Raw genomic sequence first — 25,184 nt, 5'->3', positions numbered from 1 at the left:
GCAATGCTGATTTCAATCAACATTTAGTGCACTACCCCCAACTATGATATTCTCTATGATATTTGCGTTTGGTTTATTACTGTTCCCACTATTTACACTGTGATGTGATTGTTTTTGTTTGACTCAATAACGATAACAAAAAATGTGTTATCGGAAATACAACTCTGTTATAAAATACAACCGTGTAAATTTTTTTCTCCTTTTTATACATTTGGAAAATGGCCGCCGTCGAATAGAGAAAAAATTTTCCTTGTTAACAAAATCATTTAACAAATTTATAAAAATCAAATTCAATCTTAAAATAACACATTAAACGAGTTGCTAATGTTTTAAAACGTAAGATATGTGAGAAATTCTTAATAATTCGTTGGTAGCAATAACAAAATATAAAAATAATTAAATTTGACAATGTAATACAAAAATCTGAAAATTCGGGTATACAAATTAAATCGCTATTGTTAAATTAATTTGATACAACGCATGCAGCCGGTTTTGTCAAAGACATTCTTGACGTACGTATTTAGAAACAAAGTATAACGTTGGAGACCTCATAGTATTGATCGATTACTCGGATATATGTATGTAGACTGAGATGGATTCCTTACCATTGTGCAAAAGTGATATAAGAGGAATTACACAAAAAACAAGATTTAATTCCGAAAGATTTCTACGGTACGGATTCGGTTAAATTAAAAAAAGGCATTATAGAGAGCATATATAAGTTAAAGGGAACAAATCAAAATCCCAGTAACAGTTTATATTTTCATATTTTTTTTCTATTAATATTCATATTTTCTGAATGGGCGGAATTCGGAAAGTCCTGTAACTGCTAAACTAGGAGTGAGCAGGCAAAATTTTGTACGTTTTTATGATTATAATTAGTAGAGCTATCAAATCCAAAAAATATTAAAATACAAGCTGTTGCCATGATCTTGATTTATGCCATTTAAAGTATAATGGAAAAAAGAGTAATTATTTTCAAGGACTAATTATTTTTACTATTTTTTTCCTTGAAATGTTATATATTATTTATTTTCTTTATATTGCCAATTTTTTTTCGGTAATGACAATCGCATTCGGTAACTCTTTTATCTAAATTGATGACAAGTGGTTGAATTCTAATTTAGATATTCTCGTTTTACTGCTTGTTACAAATCATTTTCGGTAAAATTACAAAAAAAGATAATTAATTGGAACGATATGCGTGTTCGAATAATCGGTTTACAATTTAATAATACTTATTAAAAAATAATGAATATTAATAGTATGTGCTAAAGTGTTTTAATAAAATTTACTTAGTTTTATTTAATTTAACCAAAATAAAAATCTAATTTGCAATCTGTGTTTTACAGCTTTTAATACTCGTAAAAAGTTTATTTCTAATATAAATATAAAAGTATATAAATTCGGAAATATTCTGGTATAAAATCGTAAAAATCGTTCGAAAAAAAAGTTCGAAATATGTCTTCGTCGCGTCGTCGTGGCGGTATGGATATGAATCCAAAGTTACATATGGACCGCCAACCAACAGTTACCCGTATAACAGGTAAATGTATGGAAACGTGTGGCATTTGATCCGCTTATAAATAAAACTATGTTTTAATATTACTTTAGATCCATCGTTACCAGCAGGTAAACGTCGTGAAATTGATAATGTCATGAAGAAAGCAAGAGCTAACACTAACGATTATTGGGATAAGAAACTTTTGGAAGTCGAGGAAAAGGATCCCAATCGTTGGCGTCATACCGGTTATAAGAAAATGTATATACAAGGTGAAAGTAGTTCCGGTGAAAGTGATCGCGAAGCAGATGTCGCAGGTGTGGGTAGTGTCGTTGGTGGAAGTAGCGGTAGCGGGTATCGTTATAATTCCACTGGTGGCCCACCATTAACTGGTGGACGCTATGGACGTTCGCGATCTCCGCGTTCTCGAAGTCACTCACGTGTGCGTAAAACACCACCACTGTCACCTCCTGCACGCCGTCGTTCGCCGCCGCCACCGTCGTCGCGTGACATGATAAATCGTATTAGTCGTGCCCGCAACTCGCCGCCGTCGTCTATAGAAGGTCAAACTCGCGGAGTTCGCCCTCGTTCGCCTCCGGTGCGTGGAGGACCACAGCGTTCACCCTCGGATATGGGTAATCGTAGGGCAGGGGGTGGTGGTAGACCTCGGTCACCACCTGAACCGCCCATGCGCCGTAAACCGTCGCGTTCGCCAATTGAAAGAAGACGTGGTTCGCCTTCAAGTATAAGTATGGGTCGTCGTCGCACACCACCTCCATCGAATGTTAGTGGAATGCCTTCGAAACAAAGAGGACTAATATTGCCACGTTCAAAGAGGCCACCTTCACCTCCACCAAGGGTAAGTAACTTCAAATTTTATTTCGATTATCATTAGTTAGTGTTTATTTATTTCAGAGTTCGTGTCGTTCGCGTACAAATAGTTCGGTTAGTAGTTGTTCTGACGATTCATGTTCGGTTTGTTCACCTAGTCATCGTCATAGATCTCGGTAAGTCTTACAAAATACATAGTAGTATTCGATCTGAAATACTGATTTGTTTTAACTTATAGTTCTCTTTCCTTGCCTCGCGTGCGGGGAGGTCCTCGGTCTCCGCCTCCAAAATCGTCATCATCGCGTTCTTTGCAATATCAACGTGGGGCTGTTGCAGCCTCTACGTCATCAGCATCATCCACTGCCCGAATATCGGGGCGTCCCATGTCACCTCCGCGTGGGTCTGCAATTGAGAAGTATCATCGCAATGATATTGTTCGTCACATAAGCCGACAACGCAGTATAGATAATCATTCATCTGATGGCCAAGTTAAAGTTACACGATCCAGTCGTCACTCCCCTCCAGAGGATCCGCGATTGAAAAATAGACCTCCAGAGCCACCAGAGCCTACTTCATCTACTGTAGTACCTCCTAAAAAAAAGAAAAAGGAGAAAGAGGTATTTTTAACTTATATATTATTCAAATATTCGATTTTTTGGATCCTCAATATATTTTATAATAATTACTAATGAATTTTTTTAAAAATAATACGTTTGACTTATTAGCTTTTAATATTTATAATATATCTAAAGTTTACAGTCAACATTTCGCACTGGTTCCTCTAAAGTGAGCCAACTCAAAAATTTTGAATTTTCACTTTTTGCAAGAAATCGACGTACACAGTTGTCATATCTACCCACTGTAATAATCTTACATCATTTTCTGTACTCTTTCGCCAAAAAATACAGTTGTATCCATCTTCAACTTTAATTGTTATGTACATATTAAAAAAAAACAGTTTTTTGCCTCTACTGAAAATTTTTAAATTTTTAGTTGACTCTTTAGACGAACCTGTGCGATTTTTGCACTGAAAAAATCCGTGGAAAAATAATGTTACTCAGTTTTTGGATACAATTTGATAATTTTGCGAAATCGACGAATTATGTCGTTAGGAATAAAATACTTTTGTTAAATACTAAAACTATTTCAACTTTTAGAAGGTTTTTTCATCAGTTATTAAAATGTTAAAATTCCAACTATTTCACATGCTGCTTGACTTTTTCAGAACATATTCTCTCCTCTGGGGCTATTTATCGTGGTAGTGGAATTACTGATGTATTTTTCACCATATATTTAACATTAAAATCGGACCAACAAATTTGTAACACAAGACATAAAATGTTTGACTTTTTAGCAAAATCTAAAACTTTTTTTTTTCAAAATGGACCCTATTTTTATTTTGCCCAAATAAAGCTTAGGTAACTTATTAGTTTTATGGCAGTGAATTCAACAAATAGATATCTACGGTGTAATTACCTAGCAGATAAATTTACCTAAAAGGTAACTTGACATCAATGGCCCATAATCATAGTCAAAAATAAAGTACATTTTAAGAGAATTAAACTCGACTTTACTTAAGAGTGGACTTTAGGTCTATCATAGACAAGTTAAAGTATACTTCTGACGCTGAAGTCGACTCTAAATATAAAACTAGCTGAAGTTGTTTTTAACTCTAACAACAGCATCATCTGTACTTCGCCGAGTAAAAAAGTTCGTCACAAAGTAAAATATGTTTAAGTTACAAGATATTGGTAGAGATTTTGCAATTATTGAACAGTTGTCAATAAAATTAGTACCAAAATATCGTAATTATTATTAATTAATCTTATCTTTTCCATTTTTCCACAACAAACCACTTTCTTTCTTTAGATGTCCTCCCGGTTAGTTTTATTGTTTACGTTTTTTTGTTTTTTTTTTAATTTTGTATGTCAGCAATGCTGAACTTGTCTGTTTTTTGTTGTATATTGTATGAAAACATTTTCTACATTTGCGGTGGCACCCAGTTAAAGTCGGTTCAATTTAAAACATACTTTAATTTTGACTATGGTTTCAAATTAATAAAAAGCAAGTTTTTATTTTAAAGTTGATTTTAAAAAGAACCGACTTTAGTGTTTGACTATGATTATGGGCCAATATCTACAGGTAAAAATTACCAAATATTTTTACTCCATAAGTAACTAAGCAATGATAAATATCTATTTATTGAAATTACGGGCTTTAAGTTAATAAGTTACATGGAATTGTGTCTGAATTACTATACAATAGCCTTGGTGTAAATTTTATCCCGATAAAAAATAATTTTTTTTAAAGTAGCTCAAAACCAAAATCGTACACTAGGAAATTTTGTAAATATCTCTTAATTTCAGCTTACTTCTTAAAGGTAGATAAAAAGTGTATTTGGGAGGGTTGTAGCTTATGAAATTCTTTATTCAATTCATATGTAAAATAAAAGTAAAACCATTTAAATAACACTGTATAAGAATTAACAAAAAAATCCGCTAAAAACCAAACTCGTACGTTTAACATGGTATGCTAAAAATGGTATATATTTGTATGGTATTCTTTTGCTTGAATAAGAATTTATGGTCTCTTAGGCATACTTTCCACTAGTTTGCTTCAAACGGTGGGATCAATATTCTCCCATTCCTCAGTAAGAACTCTTCTCAACTTCTATTTTTTTATTTTTTTATTATTTTTTTATTTTATTTATTATTTTTTTTCAACAACCTAGCTTATTGGCCATAATCGGTTATAAATTTCTACTTAATAAAAAAATTTTTTTACAAAAAATTTTTTTACAAAAAATTTAATTAACAAAAATATAAATTATAAATATAAATAATGCTTAACACAAATTGTACGAATTAAAAAAACTCCACTCAACTCCAAAAAATAATCAACTATTTATAGTGTTTTGATAGATGACATCATATGATAAAAATAAAAAAAATCTTCCACCAGTGTTACAAAAACAATAATCCAGATAAGCATATAATAGATACAATCACCCAAGGTGCATAAACAGCTGTGCAGCCATATGTATGTATGAGAATAACAAGAACAAGATAGTATACATAGGTGTTAATGAAAGGGTCAAAAAGTGTACATTAGTCAATGTCATTCACCGAGATGCGAAAAAAATAGATAGAACAGTCCTGCAAGGGAAATTCAAGTCATCAAGGTAGTAAATATCCAAACAACTAGCCAATACTCAAACACTAACATTAGAAGCAAGCTTAACAATAACTATGTCAAGTACAACAAGTCTCAAAGAAAAAAAAAAACATTTACAAAGAAGCAACCTCCTATTCCAAATCAATGCCCACACACTGTCCGCAAATTCTCTTCCACGCGAATATATAAAATGGTGCATCCACCAGATGTCTTTATACAATACGACACTCCATCAGCTCCAAGTCTCCTAAAATGTCACAACAACTCACTGCACAACCATACAAATATATACGATCATAATATTGCCAATATAGTATCTTAAAATCTATAGAATTAGAACAGAAATTAATTGGCACGAAAAACTAACAGTGCAGAAAAACATTAAGTTTCCAAAAAGCTATCAGAAATATTTACATTAAAAAGCCCACAAAAAAAAAACAAACAACCCAAATGTTAGAGAATCAATGATCTTTAATCAAATATCAAAACCAATCAGATATCTTAACTACAGTAATAATAACTACAAGAATAATAAGACTGAAATTACTGAAGGCTATCCTATCAGATAAGCATATATGTTAGACAAGATCAGAAGCAAAGAACAAGTGCAATATTAAGATCTGTATGTTAAAAATAACCTTGGGATAGAAAAAAATAATGACAATATCAACAATACTAGTTCTAATGACTAAGCAATTACCTCCCAATATTCATCCTGAGGTATAATAAAGCATTAAAGAAATTAACATATAACAAACAATGAAACCTCCCTTAGCACAATACATACAATATAAATGTTCAATGCCTTCATAAAAACAAAGTAAAAGCTTGTTGCATTAACAGCTCCACTAACAACCCAATTACAGATTCAATGCCAATAACGTGCAATTAACATTACATCCAATTAAAACAAATCCAACTGCTACCACTATTACATTACAATGGAACTTGTTACAGAATCATTCCAGTGAGAAAGAATACTGTTAAAACAGTATCGACGATATTAAACCCACATCATATGCCCTTACCAAAACTATTAAACATCTTAGAAAATTCGAACGGCAAAACAACCATGACAATGATACCCAAAGAATGTCATTCAACAATCTGATGAAATCAGACTACCATCTCAAAAGCAACTTAATCGACAGATACAAAAACGAGATAAAATTTCCAACAAAAGACAATATGCTAAATTACCACAGACTTTGAGAAAGTCATCAATAAAGCATAATCACATAATTTAGTAATAAAACTACATATAACAATTTGTCTTGTCAAATCAGCGCACAAATTAACATATACCAGTAGAACACAGGGTACATTAGCAGAATGGCCCCCAGTCACTCCATGTTTAAAAATATAGTCAACAGGAAACCACACAAAGATTCTAATCTTTACATATAAACAAACGAACATTCAAAAGGTATTCAAGCAATATGCAATCACCAATCATTTAAAAATGATGAAAAGTTATCATTAAGAATTGAAGCAAAAATTCCTAACGTTATGCAACATATAATTTCAATAACTGCTAGTTAAATTCAAAATGAAGCCATCAAATAATATTCTATCCAACAATACAAACAAGAAAAAGGCAATCACTTTTAGTAATACTCAGTTATAATAACCTTTAATTTCTATCTGGTTGTAAACAAAAAAGTTTTATGGCCATAAATAATTGTCATGGTGGCAATCAGTGATATCAAGTTGAAATAAAAACGTCATGATGTCACTAAAGATCTATGTTAATGTACTACAACAAACTATAAATTATAACCCACAATTAGGGTTTTTATCCCGGGAATTCCCGGGACAAATTTCCCGGGAATTTTGCCAATTTTTCAATACCCGATTCCCGGGATTTTTAGTCGGGATTCCCGGGTATTAAAAACTGACGAAACTACAAAGAAAACATGTTAGAACTCTATTTTTTTTTTTTTTTAAAAGTGAAAAGTTTATTTTTTACAATTTTTCGTTTATATCTCGGCAACAATAGACCACTTATTATTATTATTTATTTGGGGTTTTTCGAATGAACATTTAAAAAAGCATATGGAAAGCTGCACGATCTAGAAATAAAGGTGAATAATCTTCAATGTCAAGATGGACCAATGTGAATTATACCACAAACCTCTAGTAGAACAAAGTCCCCTACTTTTGATGGCGGCACACCATTTGGTAATTTGAAGTATAGAATTGATTTTGGCCTTGAAAGGAAACACAGCAATAGTCATTGGTAACAATGTCAGCTTTATAATGAGTGTGTTTTGCAGATCCCAGCAAAAAACTTTACTTACTTAGTAAGCCAGCAAGTAACATTGGAGCCAAGGCATAACTACTTATTATTTGACTGAAACACTACTTATCTTTGTTCGAGATTTTTAAAAAATTCATGGGTCAAGCTTACAAATGTACTTACAATCAGTTAAGAAATAAGTAGTAAATTCACAACAAGAATATGTAGCTAAAAAAAAACACAAAAAATATTGCCTTGTGTGGGAATCGAACAGTCACATTATTTGCTTGTGTTTGATAGTCAAGCTGCTAACTCAATGCTCCATGTACGAGTTATTTTATTGTAAGTTAACAATAGTTTTAACATCAACATATAAATGAATATGATATGAACAAACAAATTAATGGCTTTGACAGGTGGCAAACCACTAACCTCCCGTTTTCCAGTCAAACACACTAGATAGCTGTGCTAAATGCAAAAGTTCATTACCAGCCTGTATAAAAATAAGTACTTGTTCTATTAAATAAAATAATGTGTTGGGTAACCATCACTCCTTACAAAAGAATGCATGAAATAACTAGTTGTCATTACAAAAATTCTCAAAATTTTTGCTGGGATGTTGTATTATAAAAATTCACCTTTGAATCCAATAATTTGAAAATTTTCGATATCAACATAAATTTTATCTCTTAACTATTCAGTTAAATGTATTGAATTCATTCCTTTTACTAAAAGGATTATGAAATTTTTTTTTAATTCATTTTGAAAATGATTAAAAGTTAAATAAAACTGAATGAAGAAAAAACATTTTAACTCAATTTAAATTTAATCATTCAAAGTTTGAATAAATTCTGTTATTAATTAACTTAATTAATTCAATTTGAAGGAAGCTAAATAATTAGATATTGGGAATGGATTTATGAAATGAAAGGCTGACATTTTTTAATTATAGATTAAGATTTTAGACTGAATTAAGCTCAAATTGAATTAATTACTACGAAGTTCTATATATAATAGTTTAATTTGTATATGAAATTTTGCTATAATATCCATAGTTTACAGTATAATTATATATTTCTGGAATAGCCGGGTACCCGGGAATGTAGAGAAAAATTTAACCGATTCCCGGGAATCAAAAAAGGTCGGGAAATTAAAAACCCTACCCACAATGTCAAGAAACAAATCACACAGGTACTAACAACACCAGAACTTTGAAATTGCCTATCTACAAAGTGTTGTCTCACTTTATTATCGAGGTAGCTCCAAAGATTCTCGATGGGGTTGATGTCAGGGATCTGGGCAGGTGTCTACATTACATGAGGACAATTGTACAATAACCACGAACTGACATTGTAAGCTATATTCTGAGGGTCGTTATCCTGGTAGAAATAGTAAGTGTTTGATAAAGTCAGTTTTGAAGAGAAAGACCCTTAAACCATCACCGATCCACCACCATGCTTTACAGTAGATTTAACATGTTTTGGTAAGAGCTCCTCATTAGCCTTTCGCCATAAATATGGTTTTCCATTATAGCCAAATATGTTAAATTTTCTCTCGTTGTGAACAACACATCTAAGCAAAGGCATTTTCTAGCCATTCTACCATTCAAATTCGCTTTATGGAGTATATTCCGGATGGTTTGGACGTAAGCTTTCTTTCCCGCAATGGACGTAAGTTTGGAAGAGCATGCAAAGAGATCCATTTTACACGCTCAGACTATATTTCGCTCTTCAGCTTTACTGAATATTTTATTGTGTGCATTTTTGGTTTTATTTTTTATTTGTTTTGAAGTCCTGTATCGTTTTAGAATGTATTGGATAGTAGAATCACTCCTTCCCAGAATTTTGGGAATTTCAAGAAGAGATTTTCCATCCCCCGGAAGCTTTACAACAAGCTTTCGGGTTTCTTCGGTTGTTTGTCCGTTATGTCTTCAATTTGGATATTTTTTGGATAAAACTTTATAATATAATGAAAATATTTGATGGTTTTTAATTTTGGCTCATTTTACATCCAAAGGCACAAATCAAAGATGTTATTTTCTTAAATAAGGTTCGCTGTACGAGTTTGGCTTTTATGTTTTTTAAAATAATATTTAATTAAACCGCCCATAATATCTTACCTTCTAACATAATTCCTTTGTTTAAATACCCATCCGATAGAGGACAATTTACCCAATAAACCAATTTTTAAATAAGCTGCGTTTCAATATAAAAAAATGAAAAGTTTGGATTTGAACCACTGTATATGTTTCATGAAATGCACAAAAAAATATTTTCTTGTAAACTTCCCAATAACCATTTTTACAGGAATTCAAGTTGAATGCAAGTGTAATTTAAGCTTTGAATTATAGTCAATCTATTGAATTACAGTTGTATTACACTTTATTTCAATAGCATTCTCCAGTAAAAAGAAAACATTAATTCAAGCCATATGTTTTTTGTTTGAAAAATATTAAATTTTTCAAATATTTTTCAAGTTTAAAACATAATTACATTTGAAATCAAGTCAAATTCCAACAAAAGGTTCAAGTGCTTGAATTTTTGGGGCTTTGGTGCTTATTGGGCTTGAGTAATTACAGCTTATGGCGTATTTAATTTATAATAATAATGAAAGAAAATTAGCTTTGCATTTTTTGAAGTGAAACATAATTGGAACTTAATAATTGATTTAATTAAACTTATCTCTTAATTTGTTCTTTTATTGGTTAATATTTATCTTGATTTTTTCAGCTTCGCACGCGTATAAAAATTGAAGGTGAAAAACGTAAAAAGCACTCGTCCTCGGATTCGGACGATTCGGGTGCATCAGACAGTGATGAAACTCCGTTGCCCACATTTACCGCTACCACGCGTCTAACATTGTCGGAACGTTTCGGTAAAATGGCACAATGGTCTATTGACCGCAGCAATATGGAAAATATGCGTATTACAAAAGATTCCGCTGGAGGAGCTCTGAAAGTGATGATAGAAGAAGGCTTGGAATCTCCGCCGCGTCGCTATTCGTATTCGCCAGCACCGGTTGGCCACTTCCCTGAGGAATTAGCAACAACAGCACCGTCGGGCATGTTGTCTTGGGATGACGTACGCGTTCGTTACGAATATTATAAATCTCGTGGATACCTAAGAGACTTAGATTTAAAGGTGCGTAATTTGTTCAACATCGTCTTCACAATGTCCAATTGTCTAATGTTCCTAAATTTAACTTTCTTATAGGACTATATCAAATGGGAGGAATGGTGGTATAAATACCAAGAATGGCTAAAACATGAACGCTATTATGAGTATTGGGAACGCCAACAATTAGCTAGACGTAGACGTAAAAAATTGCCCATAACTCAAAGACTTAATTAAATAATTTAAACTAAAGTATTCTTCATCTTTTTCAATTATATAATTTTTCTAATATTAGTAATTTATAATTCTCGCTTTTTGTGGAATTTGTTTTTTTTTTTTTATTTTTTTTTTTTTGTAAAACCATGTTGGTACTTTATCGAAAATTTTTTTCTTTTATTTTTACATTTTGAATGTATGAAATGTAAATAGTTAAGATTTTTTTTCTATTCAAATTTAACAATTTATAAAATCATTTTGTTTTTTATTTTTTCTTTTTTTGATTGAAAAGGTGTAGTAGCTCTATGTATTTTTTTCTATTTTACAAAATATTGTAATTTTTAGAAAAAGAGAAATTACTTAAAAATAAGGTAAAGTAAAAAAAACACTGCTGTTTTTTAAGATAAAATTATTGTAACTATAATAATATATAATATAAAGAAAAATGAAAACAATTAAAATATTCGTTTACTTATTAAAAAGGGCGACAAAAATTAGTTAGTGGATTTCTAAACCTATTAATTACAAAGAAGAAGAATACACGAATTATATTCTCTGGAGAAAGATTTTAATTCGAGCGAATTAAATTTTTCATATTGAAACGATTTTTTTTTATTGCGAATTTTTTAAAACAAAATTTAAAGAATAAAATTTAAAATTTAAAGAATACAAATAAAAACAAGAAAAATCCGTTTGCAAATTATATTAAAACGAATACGTCGCAAATTTATTAGTTTCCAATTATATTGCAGAAATTTTTAGCTACATTTAAGAACTATAGAGATAACACTAAAATATTACTATGTGTAAGTATTTAGAGCTTATTACAACATTTTATTGGCATAATAATAGTTTAAACTGACTATAGGTATTTAATTTTTTAATTTATTTGGCATGTTTTAGGCTAAAATTGCTGTTAAAACCAAGTTCCGAATTAGAAATGAATTTGACTCTGATTGTTTATTTGCTATTATAAAATTGTTTATTGAAACCGAATTATATATACATATATTTTCCATTAATTTTTTTAGTTTTTGTATACATACATATATTTACAGAATATATGTATGTATATTGTTTTATTATAAGAGAAAAATGTGTCACCTACGGTCATCCAAAGATTGTTTTTATTTAAATATAACGGATTGCAAAGGAAAAATATTTTGTTTAGTGTAAGAAATTAAAAGAAAACATAACGCCTCTCACGATTCGAAAATTTTCGCATATTTCTACATGTACTTCAAAATGACTTCCATTTTATGTCACGTACGATATACACTTATTTCGCTAGATATTTTGGACAACAATGTTTCGAAAGAACTTTTTATTATTTTCAAATATAGTACCCTCTGAATGGAACATAAAGACCAAATTATTTTTCAGATACTCTTATTTCTGCAAAATCAATTTCACTCTATAAGCGTACAAATGTTACGTCAATGATATGGAATTGCCCATATGTAATATATTTTGATAAATATTTAAATTTAAATAAACGCTTATTTTGACTTTAAATCAATGGCGCCCAAGATCAGGACAAGAAAATTCTGCTGACGTTACTTTGATACACATACACTATAAGCTTACTTGTGTCACAAGAGTTGACACAATTGTTTGATGCTTTGTTTTCATCTCAGAAAACAAAATCAAATTATTTATATGTTGAGTTGATGTTTATTCTCCGCTGTTTTACCAACACAACCAAAAATTTGATGGTATGCGTTTGGGCACCACTGCTTTAAATACATCAGTATTTACTTGCATATGAGTTTTTCCCTGACAAATTTCAATCACAAATTGGTTTTTTTTAATTTATTTTTTTTTTCAACAACCTAGCCTATTGGCCATAACCGGTTATAAATTTCTACTTAAAAAAATAGTAAAAATTTAAGTATAAAATAAATTAAATAATTATGATATAAATTAAATAATTATTGTAAATAAAATTGAACAAAGTCAAAACTTAAACTCCAACATATTATTATTAAGAAATAAATTCGAAAAATATAAACATTAGGTCTGTTCATTTACTTTCCCAGTAACGAGAGAATAAAATCAAAATTTACAAAATTACTCTCTTAAATTCTCAAAAATAGTAAAATGAACGCTTTTCCGGTAACAATTGTTTTATACACACAATTTTCTTATTTTATTCTTGTCAAATTGTATAAATACTCACATTTTCTTAAAATTTATTGAAAATTCTTTCTTTTTTTTTACATTTTTTCACCACAAAAATAAAATTGTAAATAAATAAACAATAACACAAAACATATGAAATATAAACTGCTAACTATTACGAGCAACGATGTTAACTTTTTAATTTCGATTACCGTACAGCCCTAAAAAAATTATAGTTTTTTAGGTAAAATTACCGTATACAAAGTTTTGTACAAAAATAATATTTTATTATTGAAACTGGTTTATATTTATAATTCAATATATCGAGGGCCTATATTCAAAACTCTCTATCTTAAGAAACACAACTTTTCAGGGAAGCCAAAAAACTGTTTTTTTCGTGAATTACTTGAGTTGTTAAAATTCGGTATGCTACAATTATTATTTTAAAGCCACTACTGAATCTCACATATAATTGGTTTTTAAAATTTTGCATTATTGGGGACTTTATGATAGATAGAGGGTTTTTCTTAACAAAATATTCAATGTGTATGTATACAAATGATAAGATAGAAGATTTGGCATTTTAATAGAATTAAATTATTTTGATTTCATTTATGCCATCTGTCAGTTTTTAACGTGATTTATTTAAGATAACGGCTAATAATACAACATAAGATAGAAAATACTTTAAAACTAGACACTTTTTTAAGCAAACTCCAACTTTAACCATTTATTTAAATTATATTTTCCAAAAACAAAAAAGTAAAATATTTTCATGGTAATTACTCCAAAAAAATATTTGAAAATTAATTATTTGAAAAGATAGAGGCATAGAGAATTATACATAGAGACGAGACACTCTGATTTGTCAAACAAAAATACAACAAATAATATTTCTGATACAACAACAAAATACATTGACTAGCATGTATTTTGTTGTTGCAAGAGATAGGTTTTTGACAACAGACTTAGGTTTTTGTCTCGTCTCTATGTTACCCTATAGATAGAGTCTTTTGCATTAGGAAAAAAATAATTGTAAAACATAGAGAAATAACAAAAATGCAAATAAAACAGCAAGAAACAATTGGTCAATTCACAAGGTCTCTTATCATGTCATATTGTCCTAATATTTCACAATGGTTTTTATTGCTTTAAAGCAAAAAATGTCCTAAAATAATACTACTCCGTATGCTATGTTTATTGTGTTATCGTAACCAACCAGCAGAGACCTGCGCCGAATGCCTAAGAGTAGGTTAGGTAGGTTAGGTTATATTAGGACATTATCAAAATATGACTGATAAGAGACCTTGTGAATTGACTAAATATGTTTGTAAGAAATTCACACCACAGATGAGGGCTGTTTTACTGAACATTTTTTTTTTATTTTTTTTATTAATTCTTCATTTACATAACCGAGCCCTTAAGGGCCTTATATGGTTAATAAGAGCTACTAGCTATGTATAAAAACTACAATTAACAAAAATTTATATATTTAAATCTAAAGTATAGTACATAGTAAATAAAGTACAAAATAAGTAATCATTAAGATTTGAGATCAATAAATAGTAAAAAGCCATAATGAATGCTGGATAAGGTTATATATGTTATAAGGTTATAAGGTTATATATGTTACACATTAACCTTCGCTTTACCAAAGGTTTTTTATGTACATGGTTTACCAATACCCACCCGGGTGACACTACACTTTTATAAATATATGCGACGAACGAAATTTTAAAAAATTGAAAAAATCTTATAAAAAGTTTAAAATGGTTCTATTAAATTCTATAGAACTCTAGAATTTGTTCAGTGAGTACAAATTTCATTTAAATCGAAACAAAATTAAAAAAAATATTAAACCAATAAAATCGATGTGGTCACCCGGGTGGGTATTGGTAAAGCGAAGGTTAAGATAAGCATGCGATTCTGCAAGTTCTAATAATTTTAATTTAAATTGAGGAAGTGTATAAAAAATTGTTCTCAATTCTCTCGGTAAGGCATTCCAAATTTTAGATAAACGAATTTGAAACGATTTCTGAAAGCAGTTAAAGTGTCTAATGGGAAAAATTATCTGAGTGTTTCTAGTCGAGCGAGAAAAATTAAACATGTCAACAATATACCTAGGGTAACCTTTAACAATTGTTTTATAAAACAAGTAAGAGTGCTATATTCGGCTGTGCCGAATCTTATATACCTTTATACCCTTCACCAAATTATACTTCAAAATTTTAAATATTTTTAGGTAAACAAAATTTTTAATTTTTTGGAAAAAAAATTTTTCGATTGTTATTTTAAATTTAAATTTTTTTTTTTTTAAATTTAAATTTTTTTTTTTTAAATTTAAAAATTTTTTTTTTTGGTTTTTTAAATTTTTTTTTTTGAAAAAAAAAAAAAATTCGGGTTAAAATTTTTTTCCCGATTTTGACCCATTGTAGGTCCAACTTACTATGGTCTTATATACGTCGTTGCAAATGTCTTTGAAATATCTATCATAGATATCCATATTGTCTATATTAATGTCTTAGTAATCCAGATATAGGTCAAAAATCGAGGTTGTCTTGGTTTTTTCCTCATATCTCAGCCATTTGTGGATCGATTTTGCTGATTTTAAATAGCAAAATTCTCGAAATCATGTCTGACAGAATTATTGAAGATTTGGATCCCGAAGATATCTGGGGTCTTCAGAAAACTGATTTCAACAGACAGACAGACAGACGGACATGGCTTAATCGACTCCGCTATCTATAAGGATCCAGAATATATATACTTTATAGGGTCGGAAATGAAAAATGTAGAAATTACAAACGGAATGACAAACTTTGATGGGACACTCTAATCAACATACAGTGGCGGCCAAAAAAATCGCCACTACTCAGTAAATCGATGTTCTGCAAATCGAAGAACAAGGGGGAACTGAACCTTTAATAACATGTGACATGTTTTTATTTCTATTTGTCAGGAAACAAAAGCCTGCGAACCGGTATGAAGTGTTTTTTAATATGAAGTTTTGACAACCTAAAACGTAGATGGAATCCGAAGAAGATTCTCACTGCAGTCATATTTTTTCGTGTTATTATTTTATGACATACGACTTTATGACTACCGTGTAAATACCCCAAATATGAAAAGAGAAAGTTGTTTATATATTTGGCTGTTTTTTTTTTTTTTTTGAATTTGAATATGAAAGTATTTGTGCTATTATTTTGAGCGCAACGGTACATTCATATGAATCTCTGTATGTGTTCTGGCTCCGCTTAGGTGTTGGCGTAGTTTAAATTTTGGTAAATTTCCGCAGCTTTTTTTGACATGCTGTAAAAATAAATGAAATGCTGATAATAGGAATATAATCACATTTCACTTTTTTCGTTTTATTCGTCAATATTAGAGTATGTTAACGTTACATTTACTAAAGATGTTTGTGCTCTTTCAGTAAGAAAAAATTCAATTTATATGCATAAACAGTCAGTTTGCATTTTAACAGCTTTTTTTTGTGTTTAGGATTAATTTTAAGAAGTAGATACATACGTACCTATTTATTTGCTTATATACATATCGTCGCCTAAACTGCAAAGCAATGTATCATCCATCAACAAATTCTAAATTGATTTTTCTTATTGATTAAGATTTACTACATCATATTACATAATATGTGTACAAATATTCTATAAAAAAACCAAGTTATAACTAAATTTCAAAACGTATTATTATGAAAATTTAATGAAGTATGTACATTAGGGATATAACTATTGACATTTTTTTACAAATATGCAAATTGGCATAGCATAGTCGAATAGAGCATTAAAAAATATGAAAAACCATGTTATTATTTTTTCGCGGTTGTGAAAAAAGTTCACGCACCAAACGCAATAAAGTTTTCATTAAATATTTTAAATTTTTTAAAATACAACACATTTTATTCCTTCGTTAAGTTATTTTTATAATTAATAATAACTGCGGACATATGTAGTTCTAAAGATAATTTTAGTAACCCTCACACTTGCAACAAAAAAAGAAATTATTAATATAATTTTCCAGAGAAAAAAAATTGGTTTATTTTAGAAATTGGTGTTGGTGCGTGATGTTTTTGATTCCAAATGACCTAAAAAAATGATTTTCATTACATATATAAATAACATTGGCCATCACGTGGTGGTATGCCAAAAATTTCGCCAAAATTAGTTATATACCTAATGTACATATTTTAGTTTAAATATGTAAGTAGTTATTAGTAATTTAAATAAAAAACTGATTTTTTTTTTAAATAAAAAAAATATTTTTATTTACTCATATGTACCAATTTATATTGATGATACGTTATTTTGGTTTCAGAAAACAAGTGTTACGTTATTTTGCATTTTAGGTTACGATAACGTATGTATACATACTTAATATGTGTAAAAAGGCATGGGATTAGCTTTTTTACACATATTAAGGAATCCAATTCCAATTTACATTCATACATACAAACATATACAGATCTGTAAATAATATACTAAATATGTATATTTTACACCAGATCAGCAGTAAATCAATCTCGGTTTTTAAATCTACATATGTATATATGAATGTACACAAAATAAATATGTACATACATACATACATACTCGTATCTATGTACATACATATGTATATAATTTTTATGGAACCAGTAAAGTGGTTTTGATGTTTCTAGTTGTTGCCATTAAATGTTACTGAGGTGGACAAAATGTTTTTTGCCTCAATATTTGTTTCTAATGTATTAATGGATTTTTTATAATTATCTGAATGATGTACACATAACATGAGACTATTCTGAATTAAATTGTAAAACAATTGAAACACTAACATGTCATTTCACAATATAACACATGTGTGTATATTAAGGCCTTTAAATGAAATTTTATTATCTGCTTATCAGTGGAAATGTTTAGAAGATGTCTGAGAATAAGCTCTCTAATGGTCTATCTATCTATCTATTGCATTATCTTTGGAATACATGAACTTGAATAGTTTTAGTGTGTTGATTATCTTTGAGTATGATGTTGAATACTTATTAAAAATTGTTCATAGTGAAATCAGTTTCAGTTGGGAATTGTTCCGGTTCACATTAGCGCAATGCCTGAGAAAGTTATTTTAGCATATTCCGGTGGTTTAGATACATCTTGTATTCTAAAATGGTTGTTGGAAAAAGGTTATGAAGTCATTTGTTTGATGGCCGATGTTGGGCAGGAGGAAGATTTTGAGGCGGCTAAACAGAAAGCCCTAAGAATCGGAGCTACGGATGTAATCGTTAAGGATGTGAAGGAATCCTTTGTTAAAAACTACATATGGCCAGCCGTACAAATGGGTTTGATATATGAGGAACGTTATTTATTGGGAACATCCTTGGCAAGGCCATGCATAGCGGTGGCTTTAATCGAAGCAGCTAAGCAATACAATGCCAAATACTTGTCACACGGTGCCACAGGAAAGGGCAATGACCAAGTAAGATTTGAGTTGTGTGCTTTTGCTCTAATGCCAGAGATTAAGGTATGTAGATTGAAATACTTGTGTTTAAAAATAAAATCACCCGATTATTTAATAAAATTTGCCATAGATCATAGCACCCTGGAGAGATGATGAATTCTGTAAACGTTTCCAAGGTCGTTTGGATTTAATTGAATACGCTAAATTACACAACATACCGGTAACGGCTAAACCATCTACACCTTGGAGTACTGACGCCAACGTTCTACATATAAGTTACGAATCGGGAGTTCTAGAAGATCCCAATCATATTGCTCCTGGTTCACTCTACGAAATGACTAAAGACCCTTTAACTCAGGCACCCAAGACACCAGTAAGAGTAAAAATAACTTTTGAAAAGGGATTGCCGGTGAAATTGAACGACAAGGAACAAGCGCCGTTAGAAATGCTTAAGTATTTGAATAATATAGCCGGATCTTATGGCATCGGTCGTATTGATATTGTCGAGAATCGCTATGTGGGCCTAAAATCCCGAGGCGTTTACGAAACTCCCGGCGGAACTGTACTCTTTCAAGCTCATCAAGACTTGGAAGTATTTTGTTTAGATAAAGAGGTTCGTATAAAGTAACAATTACTACATAATCGTACATGCACATGTACTAGGCTCTTCAATCGATTAACCATTTTTATTTTTTTTTTTTTGCAATTTTTGCAATTATAGCAAAATAAATCTATTTTTTGAGTTAATAGCATTTTTCTGAAACTTCTCGATATTTTTTTGTATTATTTTATCAACAAAACAGTATCAACTCAAAATACAACCAAATTTAAATAAAACAATTTGATTAATTTATATAATACATTTTTTAATGAAAATATACGATGTATTTCTATTTAAATTTTTGTATTAACTCAAAATAATACCTTTTTGTTGATACAAGGTAGTCACTAATTATCACGAAAATGGTCTCAAATGTGGTTTTCGAGCTGAAAACTGAGATATTGGATATTCCTTATCATGCTTTTGATTTCTCAAACATCTACGAGAGAGCTTTTACCAAGTCAAGTTTTATTAAATCTAAAGAGAATGAATCGTTTAAAAGAAAAAAATTAAATTATTTTCTTTTTTTAAAAGATTATTATTTCAGAAGATCTCACTAAAATCCTAAAAAAAAACTCAAATGTGTATAAAAAAGTAATTTGTTATTTTTTGATTGAATTGTTATGTTTTGAATAATTTTAAATTAAACGATTATTAACCGAATAATGCCCGTAATTTCAACAAATAGATATCTATCAGTGCTTAGTTACTTATGGAGTAAAAATATTTGGTAATTTTTACCCGTAGATATTGATTTGAAGTTAATGTCAAGTTACATATTAGGTAAATTTACCTGCTGGTTATTTTACACAGTGGATATCTATTTGTTGAAGTTACGGGCATAAATCTAAACCCCGATTAATTATTTGCTCGGTTAACCGATTAAACCAGAACCCCGATTAATTGAATACCCTAACATGTACATAAATAGTAGTAGTATTATTAATTGTATAAATATTTTCATACTTGTAATGCTTTTATAGGTTTTGCGCTGCAAACAATATCTGAGAGACCGCATGACCGATTACGTTTATAATGGATTTTGGTTTAGCCCTGAGGCAAATTATGTTCGTCAGTGCATAGAATTGTCACAGGCCAACGTTTCCGGCCATGTAACTATTGAGTTGAGGCCTGGCTATTGTCAAGCCATATCTAGGGAATCTTTATGTTTGGAAAAATCACTGTATAATCAAGAATTGGTCTCTATGGATGTTCATGGCGATTATGTGCCACGAGATGCAACTGGTTTTATAGCTATAAATGCAGTACGTCTACGCGAACATGTTAGAGCTTTTGGACCTTATGAAATCAAAAAATAAATGAATGATGTGTAAAAATTACTTTAATAAAACAAATCATTTAATTATAATTACGTTTCTTTATATTCTTGTTCTTGAGTCCATATTATCAGAACATTTTCGAATTGATCTTTTCATGTTTCAGATAACAACGGACAAGTAATTTTTTTTTGGAATTTAACCGATCAACGTAACATGTTAAACCAGAAAAAGAAATGGGCTTTGGTAGTAAAATATGTTAAAGTTATGAAAAAAATAAATTACTCATATAATTTATTCAAGAATTTAAAATCTTAGCAGAATGACGCTTTTAATATTAATCTTACAACATTTTTACATATAAAATATAGTTGATTTTGTGTGTAAGATTACTAGATCTTTAAATATATATGAGGTTTTCTTCAATTTCTAAAAAAATTTAAGGACTTTGGCCACATTTTAAAATATATTTTTTATTAGCCTGTTAACAAATAAAACCTGGTGCTTCATGTCATTACGTACTTTTAGGTCACGTTGTGTTTATAATAATACGTTTTAAATAAAATCATAGATTTGATTGCCAATTATTTCTTTATTTTTACGAAATTTATGTTCATTAGGGTAGTAAACAAATATCGCCTCATCATCATGTGTTAGATACCAGTGTTACTGATAATAAAAATATTTAAATTATTTGAACAATTTAAAAAAATGTTCTGAAATAGTCATTATTAATTAAATAAATTAAATTATAAAGGGTATGTAAATTAGGGTGGTTTTTAGTGAAAGGGCAACATTCTTTTTCTTAAAATGTTTAAGTGATCATCTAGAATTGTCCCTTTTAGTGTAAAAATACGATTGTAAAAGTTTTAGCTCAATCGGACTTTGCCTTCCCTGAGTCCTGAAGTTTTCAAAAAAGCTATCGCTAACAGCTTCTGCCTGACTGAGATTCTCTAAAGCGGAGATTCCCAGTAGTTGTTCATCATCTTCTTTGCTTACCAATATTGCAACAACAAACTTTAAATTAACTAATATTTCTCTGTGAGTACCTTTACAAGCGACAAGGAATTGGGATTCCCAGATTTTTACTTTCTGCCGTAATACATGATTAGTAATAAAAAATTAACTAGTAGATGCCAGATGTTGCAAAATGGCGTAAAGTTCAAGAGATTCCAAAATAGTTGAGAAAATAAGTGAGTTCGAAATGAGAAAAAGTAGTAGTCATTTTAAAACTTCAAGGAACTTTCGGCACGGGAAGGCAAAGTCTGATTGAGCTAAAACTTTAACAATCGTATTTTTACACTAAATGGCACAATTCTAGACGTGAACATCTATAAAAATCGGAAATCGATTTTATAAAACCACCCTAATGTATATATTTATATATATATAGTATATAGTCGGAATGTGAACGATTATACTTTCATACTTGATATCTCTAAATATTTGCGAGATCTGGTTTCATATTTCCTAACAAAACTAGATTTTTTATATAAAAACTCAAAATATCTAAATTCGCTAATAACTGGGCCAATAAGCGTATAATCAAGAAAAGGAGCTCGATCTGTGATCACTCATATTTCCTAACAAAAATCGATTTTATATATAAAAACTCAAAACATCAAAATTCGCTAATAACTCGGCCAATAAGCGCTTAATCAAGAAAAAGAGCTTGATCTGTGATAACTCATATTTCTGACCAAAATTCGATTACTTATATAAAACACAAAATATGTACACTGATTTACATGTATTCTGTTGAAATAATTGTATATTTTATCATTTCCAGTCGGATCTTAAAGTATGATATATCGATGTCTCGAGAAGTCCAATGTTTTGCTCTAATGGCCATTGTTTTCAAGTATCCCGTTCTAGTATTTTAGAAATTTGGGTGGAAGAAATCTGCTGGATAATACTAGAACGGGATAATTTAAGTCAATGTCCCTTGAGAAACACATTGGTCTTGTCGAGACAAAAACAATGATATATCATACCTTAAGATGCCAAAGATATAACGAAAGATTTAAAAAAGGCGACACCTTGTAGAATTACTTTATAAGCTATTTGGATCAAAGTTATTAAATGAATAATAAAATTACATGAAATACTCAAAGTCATTTTTCCCGAAACAATGTTTTATGTGTTATTACGACGTTGTCGAAAATGAGCCATGTTTAGTACAATATTGTCAAGAGTCATGCCAGCAAACGCACTGCAAATTTCTTCAAATCATTAAAGAAGCACGTTGTAACATAAAAACAATAGAAAATATTTCAAAGAAAGTCGAGGCGAAACATGTTTTGAAATGTCAACCCTTGAGTCCTTGTTAACACTTCGTATGAGTATGAGCAAATCCACACATCCATGGTATCATAATAATCATACAAAGTTAACGATGAGGAGAAAGACAGCGACGACAATTGTTGGTCGATTCAGCATTAACGGTTAATAGGATCATCGCTATTTGGCTGTTATTTTGGTAACCGAACAACATTTTACCCGCCATTATGTTGCCAACTATACTATGTCAGTTACATCACGAAAACCTACACATCCATATGGTTACCATTAATTACCAAAATTATTCCAACATACTGTCCATTAGGATGGCTTCAAAAAATATCGGAAACATGTAAAAACAACAATAATACCCTTAGTGTAGTGAGAAAAAATAATTTTCTTTTATAATTGCAGTAATTTATTTTCGCCAATGATTTTCGGAAGGGGTCTTATATGGGAGCAATGACTAATTATGGACCGATCGCCATGAAATTAGTTAAAGTGATTTATACAACAACATTTTTAAGAGATTAATGCTCGTTAAAGTGATTTTCGGAAGTGGCCTTATATAGGAGCTATGACTAATTATGGTCCGATCATAATAAAATTAGTTGAAATTAATTTTAAATTTGTGTATATACCTATATTTATCACCGATAAAGTCCAATTTCGGGAGGACATTTGTATGGGGGCTAGGTAAAATTATGGTTGTATACGCCAAATTTTATCGAAATATCATCAAAATTGCGACCTGTACTTTGCGCACAAGGTTTACATGGACAGCCAGCCAGATGGACGGACAGACGATCGACTCAGAAAGTGATTCTGAGTCGATCGGTATACTTTAAAGTGGATGTTAGACAAATATGTCTGAACGTTACAAACATCTGCACTAACCCAATATACCCTCCCCACTATGGTGGTGTAGGGTATAAAAAACACCATTATGTCCTGTGATCCCAATTAAAATATCTTTAGTTAAAAATAACAACTAAATTTTAGGTTTCATACAAACGGGTCAATCCTACTATACATTCAGCCTGTATCTTAATTATTGATATGTAGAATGCTTTTTTTTTAATTTGACTTTGTTCTCCTTTTACTATGCGTTCGTTCGTTCGTTCGTTTGCTGCTGTTGTAGACTTAGGGTTGCCGTTGAAATAAATTATTTAATAAAGATTTAATTCGAAAGCATATGGAAAGTTTTGTACAGCATACAACTTTTGAAAATAAATTCAAATACATATAAAAAAGATACACTTTTGTCTACCATGAACAGTAGATAGTGTTCCATAGGCCAACAATTTGCATGAATTCTTATTCTATTTTTTTTTTCATTATTCAGCATATTTTATGTACAGTGATGTTATTATACATAGTAAATTGAGTGTAAAATGAATATTTTTACTTACAACTTGAAACAACCTGAAATAAATTGACAATGGCAGCCCAGTGTAGAGGTCTTGTTAAGTTTTACATTCGTTGTTAACTTTTTTTAACCAACAGTATTATGTTGTTGGTAACGTTACTGTTTAAGTTTAATGTTTACTTAAATTACGCACACAATTAAGGATTAAATGTAACAATACACGACATTTGCAAGCAATGTTCGAAATTCGAAAAAAATGGTTTTATCTTTCACTAGACGGTAGAGAGTTGATTACACTTTCTGATGTTTTGTTTAGGAAAACCTATACGATTGTAATAGATTTTGACAACATTTAGCTTAAATCAATGGCATTAATTCCAATTCGACAAAAAACAACATAAATAATAATAAGATTCGACAGCACTTCGCATATGTTTAAATAAATATGGAAATGATAACTAAATACAACAAATGTGGAGGATTTACTTTTGTAAAGTCTTTTAGACAAATTATTAAAATCATTTTTGGTATTCATTTAAAAAAAAAATATGATTTATTTGTGTCAGGTATGATGTAAAAAGGACATGCTTAAATTCTGCTCTCACACATTCATATATTTGCACAAATTCTATATTCTATTCATGCCAGCACATTGTACATCCATATTAATTCTGGTGGGTAAAATAACTACTTTCTAAACACTCTAGTTTATTTAGAGACACTAAAATGACAATTGACTTTACGCAAGTTTTCATGGGAATAAACTGTATGAGAATTATATCAATAAAATAAAAGTTTGTATAAAACCAGTTTGTAGGAATTACTCACAAAAAAGAGCAGTAATACAAAATAAACGTTTACTTATTTATACCTTATAGTGTAGTCATTATAAAACTAATTCGTACAAGCTAGTTTTATATAAATTGTGTCGATATAAGTCTCATACAGTTTCTTTTCTTTTTGTCTAAGTATCAATCAATTTTCACTTTAGGGTCTGTATGTAAAGTTTAGTGCAGT

At 30.1% G+C, this 25,184-nt stretch overlaps 2 protein-coding genes across 4 annotated transcripts; both read left to right on the top strand.

Annotated features, from left to right (window-relative positions):
• Window positions 1-216: 216 nt before the first annotated feature.
• LOC135959853 (serine/arginine repetitive matrix protein 1) lies at window positions 217-11,535 on the top strand. 3 transcript variants are annotated; one of them, XM_065510949.1, is made up of 7 exons: window positions 217-336; window positions 1,353-1,552; window positions 1,615-2,360; window positions 2,417-2,508; window positions 2,571-2,949; window positions 10,475-10,885; window positions 10,958-11,535. In XM_065510949.1, the coding sequence occupies exons 2-7, from the start codon at window positions 1,462-1,464 to the stop codon at window positions 11,093-11,095; spliced, it is 1,857 nt and encodes a 618-aa protein (XP_065367021.1). In that variant the 5' UTR covers window positions 217-336; window positions 1,353-1,461; the 3' UTR covers window positions 11,096-11,535. The 3 variants fall into 3 exon arrangements, with proteins under 3 accessions (XP_065367021.1, XP_065367022.1, XP_065367020.1); XM_065510950.1 differs by lacking the exon at window positions 217-336 and having other exon boundaries at window positions 1,275-1,546; XM_065510948.1 differs by lacking the exon at window positions 217-336 and having other exon boundaries at window positions 1,275-1,552.
• Window positions 11,536-18,163: 6,628 nt separating this feature from the next.
• Window positions 18,164-20,610, top strand: Ass (argininosuccinate synthase). Its single transcript, XM_065511262.1, has 3 exons — window positions 18,164-18,703; window positions 18,771-19,253; window positions 20,225-20,610. The coding sequence occupies exons 1-3, from the start codon at window positions 18,290-18,292 to the stop codon at window positions 20,558-20,560; spliced, it is 1,233 nt and encodes a 410-aa protein (XP_065367334.1). The 5' UTR covers window positions 18,164-18,289; the 3' UTR covers window positions 20,561-20,610.
• The last annotated feature ends 4,574 nt before the right edge of the window (window positions 20,611-25,184 follow it).

Source organism: Calliphora vicina, chromosome 5, assembly GCF_958450345.1.
Source record: "Calliphora vicina chromosome 5, idCalVici1.1, whole genome shotgun sequence".
NCBI lineage: Eukaryota > Metazoa > Arthropoda > Insecta > Diptera > Calliphoridae > Calliphora > Calliphora vicina.
The sequence above is the reverse complement of the archived record's forward strand: the minus strand, read 5'-3'. Positions and strand labels throughout refer to the sequence as shown.